Genomic DNA, 15,103 nt, shown 5'->3' with positions numbered 1-15,103 from the left:
TAAAAATAAAACCATAAAAATCTTACATTTTCATTACTTAAAATAAAGGTTAACTGAAATCATTGTTATTTTAGTATCACTATAGATATACTATTATAGTTATTATACTTAGAGATACTATTGTAGTTGTTTCAGTTATATTATAGTTAATATTTTGAATTAGATTTTATAATTATTTTCTGCTTTAATTTTAGTTTCAGTCCTAGTTTTAGTTATTTCAGTGCATCAAGTTAAAATAAATGTAAAAAATGAGAAATGTTGCCCTGGAAACTAGCTTAGATAAAATAATTTTTAAAAAGTTTTTTTTTTTTTTTTCATTTCAAATTAAACATGTTTTATATGATTTCAGTTTAAGTTATCTATATAATAACTCTATGTGAAATAAAATAAAATATATTAAACTTTAAATATATATATATATATATTTCAAATTAAACATGTTTTATATGATTTCAGTTTAAGTATATATATTATCAAAGCTATAGTTGTCAAGGTAACTTAATGCACTATAATAACTCATAACAATAATATAGATATATAAAGAAATAATAAAAATGACAAAACACACACCAAAATTAATAAAACTAACTAAAATTAGCATGAAAGCAGAAAATATAAAAATTAAATCAAATTCAAAATATTAACAAAAACTGTAATAGCATCAAATTCAATAGTACTGAAACTTTAATTCATATATGTGTATCAATGATAATGAAATAACACTGATCTTGAATCACTAATAAATCATTCAGGCAGATTTGTAAACTAGCTCAACCATTTGAAGAAAAAAACTGACTCAAAAGAATGATTCCCTCACAAATTAGCCATGAAGTTTCAAGTCTAGACCAGTTTCATTGACGTTTCAACGCCTGGAAAACACAAGTCTGTATTTCCAGTGTGCTGTGTGATAGAGAGAGCTGTGCTGTACCTGTGATGGCGTGGTGAGAGAAGGCCTCCACGTAAGTCAGGTAGTTGTGCGGACAGTGTTTCTTCAGCCACTTACACACGTCCTGCTGGGTCCAAAGCACCACTGGTTTGCATAAGCTGGAGAGCGTAGGGCTGGTGTGGTACACAGTGAAGGCCTCTCCTGGCTGGATCTGAGGAGCAGAAAACATCCATATTGTCACCATCTCGACAGAAACCAGTGTAACGCTGAAGCAAAAATATACAGTATGCGGCCCATATGTTCACCAGACAACATTCCCACCAGGTTTAAAATTGAAACAATGTAAACCTATCATACTAAAAAACACAACAGATGGATTAGTAAGCAGGACGAATACGGAAAAACAGTGTGCTTTCATATCTTCAGGGTGCTCTTACAGGGTACTTTTTTCTTTGAAAGTGTTAGCGCTGCATGCTTCTGTGTAAACAATGCTCTTCTAATTACACACACACTTTGTTCTGGCTGCCGCAACGAGCAGAAAGATTCATCAAAACACACTCTTTATTGCTCTCTGCTGCAGAGAACTGTAATAAAACCCTTTACTAGAGTATATTATGCTTGTGTGAGAGCATGATGAAATGCAACGCTAGCTTGTGTAAACTATTAGAGTAAACACTCACATGCCTGATTTATTTAATCGTGACTACTAGACACCTTAAAAATGTACACTGTGAGACAAATCTTGGTATACATGTGCAAACAAAACATTTTTATGTCTTATTTTTAAAGGCTGTCAAAGTGAAAATACCTTCTTAATTAATCTACAAATTAATATTTATAACTCGGGAAGCAAAGGATGGTAGACATGAATCCAAGCGCAGGAGTTTAAGACCAAAACCCAAAATATATATTGTTCACACACACACACACACACACACACACACACACACACACACACACACACACACACACACACACACACACACACACACACACACACACACACACACACAAATGATGTTACTTCTTGTATTGCATTATTTTAAAGAATTACTTTTTTGTAAAAAGGGATGGTATTCCTTGCAAAATATGCAAAAATGGCACACCAAAGTTTATGGAAGGTAGTGGAAAATGAGAATAAGGAAAGCAAAAAGGGTCTGGTGTGTGCTGCTAGTCGCCCTGATCGTCACCATCAGTGCCTCCTCCTCCCTCTCCTCCATCCTCTGCTCCCTCTTTCCTAGCCATCTATCACCCTCTATCTCTCCCAAGCCAGCCTTTGGGCATTAAACAGCCACCCTTGAACCCATGAGACCTGATTCTGTCCAGCCTGAAACATACAGTCATTAATAATACACAGGGGATTGAAACTGTAAGGAGAGGGAAGGCCCAATCTGGACAACAATTTTGTGAGATGAGTCTGAATACATCCTGTTGATGCATGATTAGAGGAACAGCATGTCCTCTTCAGCTAATGGAGGTGTGAGCTCATTATACACACTACAGTTCAAAAGTTTGGGGGTGGGGGGGTATGATTTTAATACTTACAGAAATTAATAATTTTATCCAGTAAGGATGCATTAAATCTCAAAAGAGACAGTAAAACTTTTACTGTACATTGTTACAAAAACATTCAGTTTCACATGCTGTTTTTTTTTTTACTTTCTATTCATCAAAGTTAATTTATATTAAGCTGCACATCTGTTTCAACATTGATGATGGTAAGAAATGTTTCTTGAGCAGCAAATCAGCATATAAGAATGATTTCTGAAGGATCATGTGACACTGAAGTCTGGAGTAATGATGCTGAAAATACAGCTTTGCATCACAGGAATAAATTACACTTTAAATTATATTCACATCCCGTAATATCTGAAAGTTCTTTTTAAATGATATTTTTTACAGTGTATGGGCTAATTTTATGTTCATTTGTTGTCATTTTTGCAGGCTGACAGGTTTATAAATGATATAAGGGTGAACTATTTCTTTAAGTTAAATGGTGGTATCAAATTCAAGTGTATAGTCTGTACATGAGCTTTACTGAGTTCTGCTGGCATATTATTTCATGCTTTTTAACATCTCCTCTAGAGCTCATGTTCTGAACCTCTGCTATAAATTCTTGATTAAGTGTGATTAATATGTATAGATTATTCAAGTAACATCATCTGAGTCTTGTTTCAGTTTTCCTTCAAAACGTCCCAGTTGACTATGACATTCATCCATCAATTCTCTTTCCAAACTCCACAATCTTAACTCCTCCATTTTTCGATCTTTTTCTAACTGTAATTAAATCATTCTAAATCTCTCACTCTCTCTCTCTTCCATTAATGTCTATTTCCTCCTGCCTCACTCTTTCTGTCTGTCTGTCTGTGTCTCAGCATCCCCTTTATTCTCCTGTTGTCATCAAGTCCTGGTGGTGTATCTCTGATTTCGACTAGTGGGATTAAACTTTAAGGCACAGGCGGGGGACATACATCTCTTTAATATTCTGCCTGCTCCCTCTGAGATCGTTTTGCTCTTACAACCTCAGATACAATCAGAGATCAAACTGAGTTAGTGGACTCAATCTGAAGCACACAGCGAGTCTGTCACCACGTAAATAGGTGATGTCACACTGACCTTGTTGTGTTGATCATTTCTCACACTCTTGACTTAAACACAACATCCTGCTTGTGTTTTCAACTAAATCAGCTGATTTCTGCCTAATGCTTTCCTGCCTGTCTCCAGTTCATTTCAATTTAGTTCAGTTTGATTTAGGTTAGTTCAGTTTGTTTCTTTTCAAGGCACAATTTAACTAAATTCAATTCAATTCAATTAATCTCTATTCAGCTAAGTAAGTTCAGTTCATTTTAGTTCCATTCAGTACTTATTAGTACAATTAATTTTAATTCAGGTCTGGTCAGTTCTATTCAGTTCAGTTTGTTTGACTTAATTAAATTAATCAGTTAAGTTCAAATCAATTCAGTTGAATAGTTAATAAAGTCATAGATTTAGATTTTTTTTTAAATTGATATCCCTTTCAAAGCATCTAGTTCAGGGCCGGGTTTCCCGATAACGATTGATCTTACGATCAATTTTCTACGAGTAATTTTACGATCGTTCGTTATTGTTTCACGTGCGTTTCTCAACAATGCACCTAAAGCAATTGCACATAGCTGTGCTTTAAGTGCTACTTAGGAGTCGCTATCCATTTGTCAAGTGCTGAAATGTCACCTTCTAGGATGGCTCATAGTACACAATCGTTTATTGACATTAACCTAATGCTGTGTTCCAGACAGACAACTTGGATATACAGTAATAACTATAATACAATACTATATTATATTACATTATATTATAGTGTATAATATTATACTTTACATAATAATATATAATGTACTTTATATACAGTACGGAGAGAGAGAGAGAGAGAGAGAGAGAGAGAGAGAGAGAGAGACGTTATTTCCGGGTCTAATATATAGCTGGTTTTCGTGCACTTCAGCAAGTCATTGACAGATTTTTTTCCCCCCAGTCTTTGAAGCATTTCCTACATTACTTATTTTATTCGTTTTTTTTCTTCAGTCATTTAATTTAGATGTGTATTTCTATTTTTTTCTGCCCTTTTTAATTATTTAATTTATAAATTAATAAAAAAATAAAGAAAACGAGTCATAAAGTATACAACAAAGCACAATCAAATCCTTATATTATAATCACATTGCACTTGAATCAAGTTAAAGGTGTAATCTGCCGATTGTACTGCAGGTGACCGCATAAATCGGTCTTCTTACGATGCACTTAGGGCTTTACGATTACTCCAGAGCACTCGTAGATCGACGATGATTTTCAAGTGCTACTTAAGTTACGATGCTTTTGTGAAACAGACTGTAATATCATTCGTACGATTGTTTTTACAAACTTCTTAGGCTTATGAAGATTTTGGGAAACTCAGCCCAGTTCGGTATAATTTAGTTCAGTTAGTTCTGTTCATTTCTGTTCACATTAGTCCAGTGTAATTTAGCTTAATTCAGTTAATTTCAATTAATTTCTATTCAAGTCAAGTCAGTTCAGTAGTTCAGTAATAATTTATTTCAATTTAGTTCAGTTCATTTCTATGCAGCTCAGTAAGTTCAGTTCAGTTTAAGTATAATTTAGTTGAGTATAGTAGTTCAGTGCAGTTAAGTTTATTTCTATTCAGCTGAGTTCAGAATAATTTAGCACAGTTCAGTTCATTTCTATTGAGGTCTATTCAGTTCGATTTAATTCAGTTAGGTATAATTTAGTATACTTCAGTTCGTTTTGGTTTAGTTCAGTATAATTTCGTTTAGATTTTTCAAATCATTTCTGTTCAGGTCTGGACAGTTCAATACAGTTTAGTATAATTTTGTTTAGTTTAATTAATTTAATCCATTCAAGTAAGGTCTGTTCAGTTCAGTTTAGTTTATTTGACTTAACTGAATTTATCAGTTCAGTGCAAATCAATTCAGTTAAGTAGTTGATACAGTAGTAGATTTATTTATTACCATTTCAAACCATTAAAACAGTAGTTTACATTAAATACTTCAAATGAATCATCTAACTGAAATAAATCTGGAAAATTATGGTTGTTAATTATCTATTAATTAGTCCGAGTGACATTACTTGTCTTAATAAAAGGACTACTGACTATATATATATATATATATATATATATATATATATATATATATGAATATTTAACAGCTGTATATAATAGCTATTATACTGTATACTATAATGTATACTATATAATAGCTGTAAATAATGCAGCTACAGGTTACTACAGTCTCTAGCATACACACACTGAACCCATATCTACTGTAGATGTATACTGTGGAATTTACAGTATAAATAATTAGAATAATAAGAAAAACATTTAAAATAACAGATCAAAGGATTTACTATAGGAGCAATTATTTTGCCCCCACATTGTACACATTTAGACATTTTATCATGTGCAGGGTCATTTTTCCACCAAGCTCTGGATAATATCTAACCCTTCTGTAAGCTTTCAGCAAGTAAATCCTTTCAATCAGTGTTGCTCTTCTGTTCATCCTGGTCATGTCATTCTTCAACACAAGCATAAGCATTCATACAGCAAACAGGTGCAACACTCCTGCTTCTCTCACCATCTCTCATTTATTCTGCAGACTGCCTCCAATCCCACAATCCTTTGCGCCAGGACAGCTTACATGCATAAGAACTCAATGATCCCTCTCATACTGGTGACAACTGGCTGATATGAGACTTCAGACATGGGTCTGCATTCATTATGAGGTTCCAAACTGTCACCACAACATCTGTTCAGATACACAGGGTGAGAAAAGCAACTCACAATAATCTTTATCATTTTTACTGGAATTTGTTCATTCATCCGAGATTAACTGAGAACTGTATGCTGATTTGAAAAAGATTGAGCCATTCAGCCTAATTAAGATAAGCTGGCTAAGTTTGCTGACTTTTTGGTAATCTGTGTGCTTTTCTAAATTGTTCTGTGCCACTGATGGGGTCGGTAACCTTTGCCATAACGAGGGAACTAAACAAATCTGGAGGCCAATCTCCTCTGGCTGTCAACCTCAGGTAGCCTCCTCACAGCTCTGCTTTAATGGACTGGACCCACTGCATGCTAAACAACATTTGCATGTGCACTGTCTGGCACTATTCCTGTGAAGGAATCAGACAGTTTACTTGTTTTCCTCTTTCCATTAACCCCATATTTAGTCTTCCTCATTGTCTTGTCCTTTTCATCAGTAATATTATGTGCATATAAGTCTTTACACAGAAAGTCAACTGTGCTGCAAAGTCACATATTCACACAGCTAAAGCAGCCAATGTGTATGGATATGATGTGACAAGCTCGGGTGATGGACGTATGCATGCAATTTTCCTCAAAATCCATCCAGACAGCCATAAAAAAAATAAATCATTACTATGTTTTAAAAAAAAAAATGGATTTGGATAAAAACATTCTAAGTGAGTTTGATTCATACAATGATAACGTTCATCTTGTGATATGATTCATTATGCACTGCTACAATTTATACTCAAGCGCTGTGCCATCCAGAATTTAATTTAAGCTGGAAGAAATGTGCTTACCAAAAAGATCTTATTTCACCGCTAATATATTCTATTTCGCAGTCGTATTTTCAATGACTGTAGCCAGTGGTGCAGACAGAAATGTTAGGACATCCAGCAGCAGGAACACCTACTGAAACCAAATATACAGCCACCTGGTGATGTTAAATACCCTCACTGAAGGCATCATTCATTTGCATACTTTGTTTAAAGGGGTCATATGATGTTGCTATAAGGAACATTATTTTGTGTATTTGGTGTAATGCAATGTGTTTATGTGGTTAAAGGTTAAAAAACCACATTATTTTCCACATAATGTACATTATTCCTTCTCCTCTATGCCCTGCCTTCTGAAACGGGTCGATTTTTACAAAGCTCATCACTCTGATTGGCCAGCTATTCAGTGCATTGTGATTGGCCGAATGCCTCAAGCGTGTGATGGAAATATTACACCCCTTAAAATATTGTGATGCCGTCTCCCAGGCCAGCAGCACGAGACTCAGTCCAGCTGCTCTGCTCGTGCACATCCCATCATCGGTTCTCTTTTAGCAGTTCAGTGGATGTACTGTTACGAGTAACTGAATAACTCGGGATATTGGTTTATTTCGCGTCAGAGGGAGTGTAAGGCATGTTTATAAACCGAATAATTTAAGTTTTTTTGTGGATTAGTGCGTACTGGAGACGTGAACCGTTTCAAACAATACAGATAGATTTGGTGAACTGGTTTGACCGGTTCATTAAGAAGATCCGGTTAAACAGAAAGATTCGTTCGCGATCCGAACATCACTAGATGAGACAAAACAAGTAAAACCCATTACAAACGAGGCATTTGTTGCATCCAGTGGGGACATAATTACTGATTATAATGACTTACAGTATACTGTCTTTTTATGCGTTGCATTGGGTATTGCACTGCGTAAACACATAAACATAAAACCATGTCTGCATATGTGATCTGAGAGACAACAAACAACAAGCCTACTCTACTGCTCAAAACTCACGTTTGAATCATCATTGACAAATTATTTAAATATAAAAAAACGTACCTACAAGCTGTAAGTCAGAAGCGCCAGACTGTCCTTGCAAAGTCTGAACTGCCCAACTTTATAGAAACAGCCTTTGTGCCACAGACGCATAGCAGGCTACTGGTTCAGGAAACAGTCCTCATCCTCCATAAAATGTGCTGCACACATCTGAATATTTGGGTTGGACTGTTCTGGAGCAGGGTGGAAATACAACTTAACCACTGATTTCTAGTCGTGTCCTCTTTTGGAAGGCCTAATAAAGTTTCACTTCAACGAAACACACAGTGACTCCACAACATGGCAGCTGTGGCAACAGAGAGAATAAATGTTATGCCTTCTTTCTTTGCATGAACATTTGGTCAGCGTTATGCAAATCTTCCCACATAGTGACGTAGAGATGTGGGGGTGTGTTAGAATGAGCCGTTTAAGGGGGGTGTGGTTGACCCTTAACTTTGATAAAGAATATCTCTTTGGTTTGGGACTTTAGTCTTTGCAACTTTACAGATCTTTATGCACCAAGAGCTCGTAACACTCCAAAGAGAAAGGAAAAATTGAAATCGCGTCATATGACCCCTTTAAGTAATTTTAGCACCATGTCACTGCTGCTGAAAAAACAGTGCAAAATGTATAGAGCTATCAGTGTAGCCCAACTGATTCTCAAACAAATGACTCTAATGCACTGGTTCCTTTCAAACACATTTTTTAGACTATGTCATATACAGATAAGGACAATATTTTGTCCTTTGCAAATATCATTTTAAATCAATTTATTGATTTAAATTTTTAGCATCTGCCAATAGTTTTATTTATTTTGAATTTTTTTCTATTTGAAATATACCCACAAGTGGTGATCATCAGGGTCCAACCACAAATATCTCATGTAGATGATGCAATTATACAATAGCCATGTCTCTTTTCAATTATAATACGAGTCTCCTTATGAAAATATTATTCTATGTATTATATTAAAATAATATTAAAATAACAAAAAAATACACCTCAATTGGACAGCAAAACATTCAGTCATGTCTGGCAACTTGACAAATAAGTTTTCAATATGTTTATATATATTTCAGTAAGGCTATATTAAAGGCGCAGTGTGTAATTTTTAGCAGCATCTAGCGGTGAGGTTGCGAATTGCAAACAACGGCTCAGTCCCCCGTTCACGCCTCCCTTTAGAAAAGCTACGGTGGCTGACACAGGTAAAGATGTCATCAGTAAAGACAGCAGATTGTAATGAGATTTCTTTGCAAAGGTAAATCAAGGAATTATATTTACTTAATTATTCAATAAATTGATGTTATTGTGAATGTTAATGTACTTGTTTATCATTGTGTCAGTGTTTTATTCGCAAGAACAACAAAGTGACGAAACGTGCTCTGTAAAGCAGTTTGTCCATTTAGGGCTACTGTAGAAACGTGGTGGCGACTTTCACTTCATGAAACTTAAATTAATTTCTTTTTTTATTTTTATTACAAAGCAATCTATTAACCCCCCCCATTAGCAAGAATTTTCTAAAATGTTTTGTGTGTCCTCAGAATGTCCTGTTGTCTATGTGTGTCAGTTTTCGTGAAGATTGTACATTGCGTTCAGCAGATATTGGAAAACCTTTTAAAAAAAATGGTTACCTGACCAAATACTTAACATACATCTTTGCAACACTTTGGCAAATCTAAATTCTTTTGATAAAACTTTTTACGAAAAAAGACATGCGGGATGATGCATGCCTAGTTTCACATCACATCAGAACAAATGCCTAGGAGGAGTTCGAAAAAGTAGATTTTTCAAAAAATTCAGAATGTTGGAAAAATGACAGAAATTAAATGAGAGATGTACATTTTGTAGTGCATAAATCAAGAATTCATTGGGGGAAAATATTGATTCTAGCCCTTATGATTTTGGAGACATGACCCAAAATAAAGGTAAATTTCCTTATTAAAGCACCACCTACTGTAGTGTTGGACAAATATGTGCCTGACTAGCAGGTGGATTTCTGACCATCCCACCAAGTTTGATGTCTCTACGACTCATGGTCTCTGATGCCCAGACAGTTTTAGGGCAGAAAAAGAGTAATAAGAAAATCCCTACAAATACAATGGTTCCAGCACTTTAAATGACTTTTGAGTGATTTGTTACTAAAATGTGCATCAAATATGTTAAACACAGAAGATTTGGGTGAAAATGTGTGTGCGCGCTAGAACAGACCTCACTGGTTCTCGTGTGTCACAAACGGATTTGAGCGTCTTCTTTTCCTGTTAATGGCGGTTGGCAAACCCACATACAGGTGCATACCACCACCTACGGCACAACACTGGCATGAAAGCTGACATAAAATGAGGATCGGGTTTAGGATAGCCAATACAGATCAGCTTGTGACAAATATGCTGGGTTGTTTCAACCCATCTTTGGGTCAAATATGGGCTAACCCAACCATTGGGTTAAATTTTTAAATTACATTTTTAACCTAAAAGTTGGGTTACTCTATATTTGACCCAAAGTTGACAGCATTTTTTAGAGTGTAGATAAAATACAGTACTCTTTTTACTAAATCCTCAGTCTTCTTCTAAGAAGCCGCCCTTTGGATAAAATTTTGGAATAACTTTTGAAGAATGTGTTGTACACCTTAATGAAATGCAAAACAAAAAACAAGACCATCTTGTGGGTAATTAAATAAACTGCTTGTGAAACCATTCTCGTACATAGTTCATTAGTCATGGTCATGGTCGTCCTAATTATTTCTATCCTTGACAATCTTGCCAAAAGCAATCTGACACTTTTGCTCACCTTGAAATAACAAACGCTTATCCCTAACCATTCCCTCGCCAATCTCCAGCCAAATGTAGTAAATTAATGTTATCTTTAACACAAATCCCATCTGCAAAACTCATTTTCATGCCAGGACTGGCCCCATGAGATAAGCCTTGTTAGAATAAGCCACAACATAACATCTCGCAAAGGACATCGTTTTGTCACACTAACTGGACTCTACCCACAACCTCTGCCAAGTGCAATCATGTGTAATGGAAGTTTAATCTCAGAATATGATCTAGTAATGAAGGATTTATGACCACCAATTAGACAAAATGACCAGCTGCCAGGAGGCTCGCTTGACTTCTGCTATACGATTACACAACATTCTTCTTAATACCAGGTTGCGTCTCACATAGCCGTAGGTGATATGATATAATACTATGTGCATATGAACTGTAGTGTCCAGGTTGTCAGTGGAATATAATATATTTAGAACATCATAGAGGAAATATTTTGACAAAGAGCTCATTTAAAGAGAGTACTAATCGTCTTCAAATGCAACCTTAATTTCATATTGGAAGTAGAGGAAATATTTAATGACTCAAATTTCCCATTATGTTTGGATCTGATATAGTTTACACTGTATGTCTGTGACTCAAAGATTAGTTTTTTGTAAATCATACTGATACTAGGGAGTTTAAGAGTGTGGTCTATACAATAATTAATTCACTTACCTGTACAACAAAAAATGCAAGGTTTGCACACCTTGAGGGTGCAAAAAAGCTAACATTTGTTAACCATTCTGCGGAGACCGAATCTGAAAGACTCCCACAATTTGTAATTCAAGCTTTGAGAGCCTGGTTTAAAGTTTGCTCTTTATTCTAGTTGCCATAACCTTGAATTTCAACAGTTGGCTATGAGCTTGTGTGTTTGAATACACTCCAGTGACCCACACACACATATGACACACACACACATATTCAGCAGCCCTCATGCAATACTGAGCTCATCTGAGCCAATCCTGAGAAAGGCATAAAATCTGTTCTATTTAAAGTGATCCCCACAACACTAGAGCGGCTGCATTTACATACACATCTCCTTCAGTTCACTGTCAAGCAGAACAAAGATGTTTAACATATAAAAATAAATAAATCACATGCTACTGTCACCCACTGCGCTAAGCCCTTTGTTTTAAGGTGACACATTGCAAGAGGATATTTTTTCAATTCACACCATTCAAATCAATTATTCAGAACATAACAAATAGAGCGTAAAGAACACGCTAATCAAATCTGGTAGTTAAAATCAGGGTGAAAATATTTTATTATTTTATTATATCGCCCTCAAGGTTGATGCATACAAAGAGGGAATAATTAATTTCATCTACGCCTCTCATTTGAATCTACTAATAAAAAAAACATGGGTATTATGAGAGACTTCAGCTTGAGCTTAGCCTGATTCTTGGGTAATGGCTCAAATAATGAGACGTTATAATATCCAGACATCAGAGGGGCTTTTTCCTCATCACGACAGGTGGAATATGAGCCTGTTATGACAGTTTGAGTGTGCAGTGATAAAGGATGGCAAAGGTAGCTAGCGAGCGCTAGCACTGACGGATAGCTCAGAGGAGAAGTTTACCAAGTGCTGCTGAACACATGAAATATCACAGAGCCAATTCTGTAAACAAGTAAACCTCTACATGACCTTCAGAGCTGGGAAGGAAGGGCATAAATATTTTATGATGGATGAAAAAGAAATCCTGGATAATATTATACACACGTGCCTCTAAAAGTCAAGGTCTGTTTACCTTTTCTGAATGGTTGTCGTTTTAGTTAAATAAAACTGTTATTTTAACTTTATATTATATAATAATAATAATGAATTCACACTTTGGCAAACAAAGTCCTCTAGTAAATTTTATTAATTTTCTGAATCAGTTCAGGTACTGAATAATAATAATAATAATAATAATTATTATTATTATTATTATTACTACTACTACTACTACACTACTACTGATAATAATAATCATAAAAATAATAAATTTTACAGAATGGTTGTTGTTTTAATTATATATATGCTGTTATTGTAACTTTCTATTATATAATAATAATTAATTCATACTTTGGCAAACAGAGTCCTCTGGTAAATTTTAGTAATTTTCTGGATGGTTGTCAGTTTAGTTACTGAATAATAATAATAATAATAATAATAATAATAATAATAATAATAATAATAATAATAATAATATTTTTGAGTAATAATGTATTATTATTTAGTGTAATGTCTTCTTCTGTGATCTGAAAAACAAAATAAGCCTAATATGGCTTTAGATCAGCATCTGGCTGACTAATTATTTACTTAAAGGGGTCATATGATGCTTTTTTTAAAGCTCATTATTTTGTGTATTTGGTGTATCAGAATATGTTGACAAGCTTTAATGTTCAAAAATGCCCCGCCTCTCTCAAAGGCGTCATTTTCTACAAAGTCCCTCCTTCTGACAAGCGCAATCTGCTCTGATTGGCCAACTGACCCAGTGCATTGTGATTGGCCGAACGTCGTAACGTGCCATTTTAAATTTTTCTGGTTAACCACTGTGCTCGAGCTTCAACTTTCAAAATAAATGTAAAGACAGTTAATAATGTCCTTAGTTTTACCATCAGTTCAAGTCCGAAAGGGCAACAGAGTTCGTATGTGTTTGCAGTACAAAAGCCACGGACGGTTAAGACAGCTGACTCCACTGTGTGACCCTGTCTCTCTCTCTCTCTCTCTCTCTCTCTCTATCTAGCAGAATTGTACACACACGCACGCACACACACACATAGACACACACACACACACACAACGCGCAAAAATACGTATTTGGTGAGTAGTCATCTGATAATTATTATAATAATAAAAAATAATTATTGTAGTTGATTATTAAGCACCAGATTGTCGTAGCAAAGTCAGAATTACCTCCTCTCCTAGGTTCATGAAACGGTCGTCCATGGTGCATTGCTGTTCTGTTGTAAGTAATCTTAAAGCTTCCTAAATGCATCTACTTTCGGAAGGCCAAAAAAGTGCTTTTGTTTCGCCTTAATACACACAGCATCTCTCTGACATGGTTGCTTCAACACTAACTGCGGTTACTGAAACCACGCCTTCTTTCTTTGCGTGAATATTTGGGCGGCATTATGCAAATATTTCCACATAGAGACGTAGATATGTGGGGGCGTGTTAGAACAAGCCATTTTAGGGGGGCATGGCAGAGTCTTAACTTTGATAAAGAATATCTCTTTCGATTTGAGACTTTAGTCTTTGCAAATTTGTGAAGAGGTAAATAAACTATAAACTATCAGATAGAAAGAGTGAGCAAAATTAGGGTTATTCATAAAAGAGCATGCTTAGTTATTGTGTTGGGGCCCCATACCTGAAATTCCGCCCCTGTCTATGGGTAGTGTGATTGTGATTGCGTACCTGTATTCCTTCTGTGCCAGGCTGCTGCAGCAGTTTGACGGTCCTCCTCGTCACCCTCTGGCCACGTCCTTCATGCCAGGTCAGGTTGCCCCCTGCCCTGCGTGGCAGCTGATAGTTCAGCTCCTCTGCTGAGACTGTGTGCTCCAGCGCAGCCCGACAGAAGCTGAAGCTGGACGCAGCTGTGGAGGACAGATAAAGAGAGATGTTGAAAACTGTGTACTACAAAATACGTGTCTACATCACACCATGTTACACAGGATCATTGTCATTGTTACAGGAAGCTCCATGACTTCTGAAACCTGAATGTCAGTGACTACCTACTATTTTTATAAACAGCATAGTAATGTAGCATGCACTATGCGTGACACAAACATTTCAACCAGTTGTATGCTTCATTGATGTCACACAACCTCATTACATTTAACAAAGTTCATCTTTGAATGAAAAATGGTTCCTCTTCAGGAACTTGAGCTGCGTCGAACGCTATGGGGAACGCCTTCAGCGTGAGCGACTCTGAATATCTTGTGCAATCTGTCCAAGGGCGTGACGTCACGGGCGGGGTGACGTAAGTGACTAGGATGCTATAAAAGCACGTGCCGCACAGCTGGCATGAGCTTTCTTGTCTTTCAGTAAGCACTCTGTGTGTGCATGTGTTATCAGTCTGTCTTTTGAGTCTTATTTGGTGTTTTCTGTCCTTATAAGCTCCATAATGTCTAAGAGCAAAGCTAAGACAAAACATTTGGGCAATAGCAGATCACGCTTCAGATTGTGTGTTTCTCCCTGCCCGTGTTATATTACGAGGGATACACACAGTCTGTGCGTGGTCTGCTTGGGAGCGAAGCATGCTGAGTCATCTCTCGAGGGAGCCGACTGTCCACATTGTGAACGACTGCCAATGCAGATGCTTCACTCC

General features: G+C 36.0%; 1 protein-coding gene across 1 annotated transcript in view; it reads right to left on the bottom strand.

Moving 5' to 3' along the window:
* The window catches only part of LOC109050245 (sterile alpha motif domain-containing protein 10-like), an 890,290-nt gene that overhangs the window by 28,611 nt on the left and 846,576 nt on the right, over window positions 1-15,103 (bottom strand). The window contains exons 2-3 of the mRNA XM_042712749.1: window positions 14,191-14,369; window positions 929-1,097 (exon numbers count right to left, since the gene is read on the bottom strand). Coding sequence (XP_042568683.1) covers window positions 929-1,097; window positions 14,191-14,369 — 348 coding nt within the window. The remainder of the gene's footprint in view (window positions 1-928; window positions 1,098-14,190; window positions 14,370-15,103) is intronic.

The sequence above is a fragment of the Cyprinus carpio genome, chromosome A23 (genome assembly GCF_018340385.1).
Source record: "Cyprinus carpio isolate SPL01 chromosome A23, ASM1834038v1, whole genome shotgun sequence".
Taxonomy (NCBI): domain Eukaryota; kingdom Metazoa; phylum Chordata; class Actinopteri; order Cypriniformes; family Cyprinidae; genus Cyprinus; species Cyprinus carpio.
The sequence above is the reverse complement of the archived record's forward strand: the minus strand, read 5'-3'. Positions and strand labels throughout refer to the sequence as shown.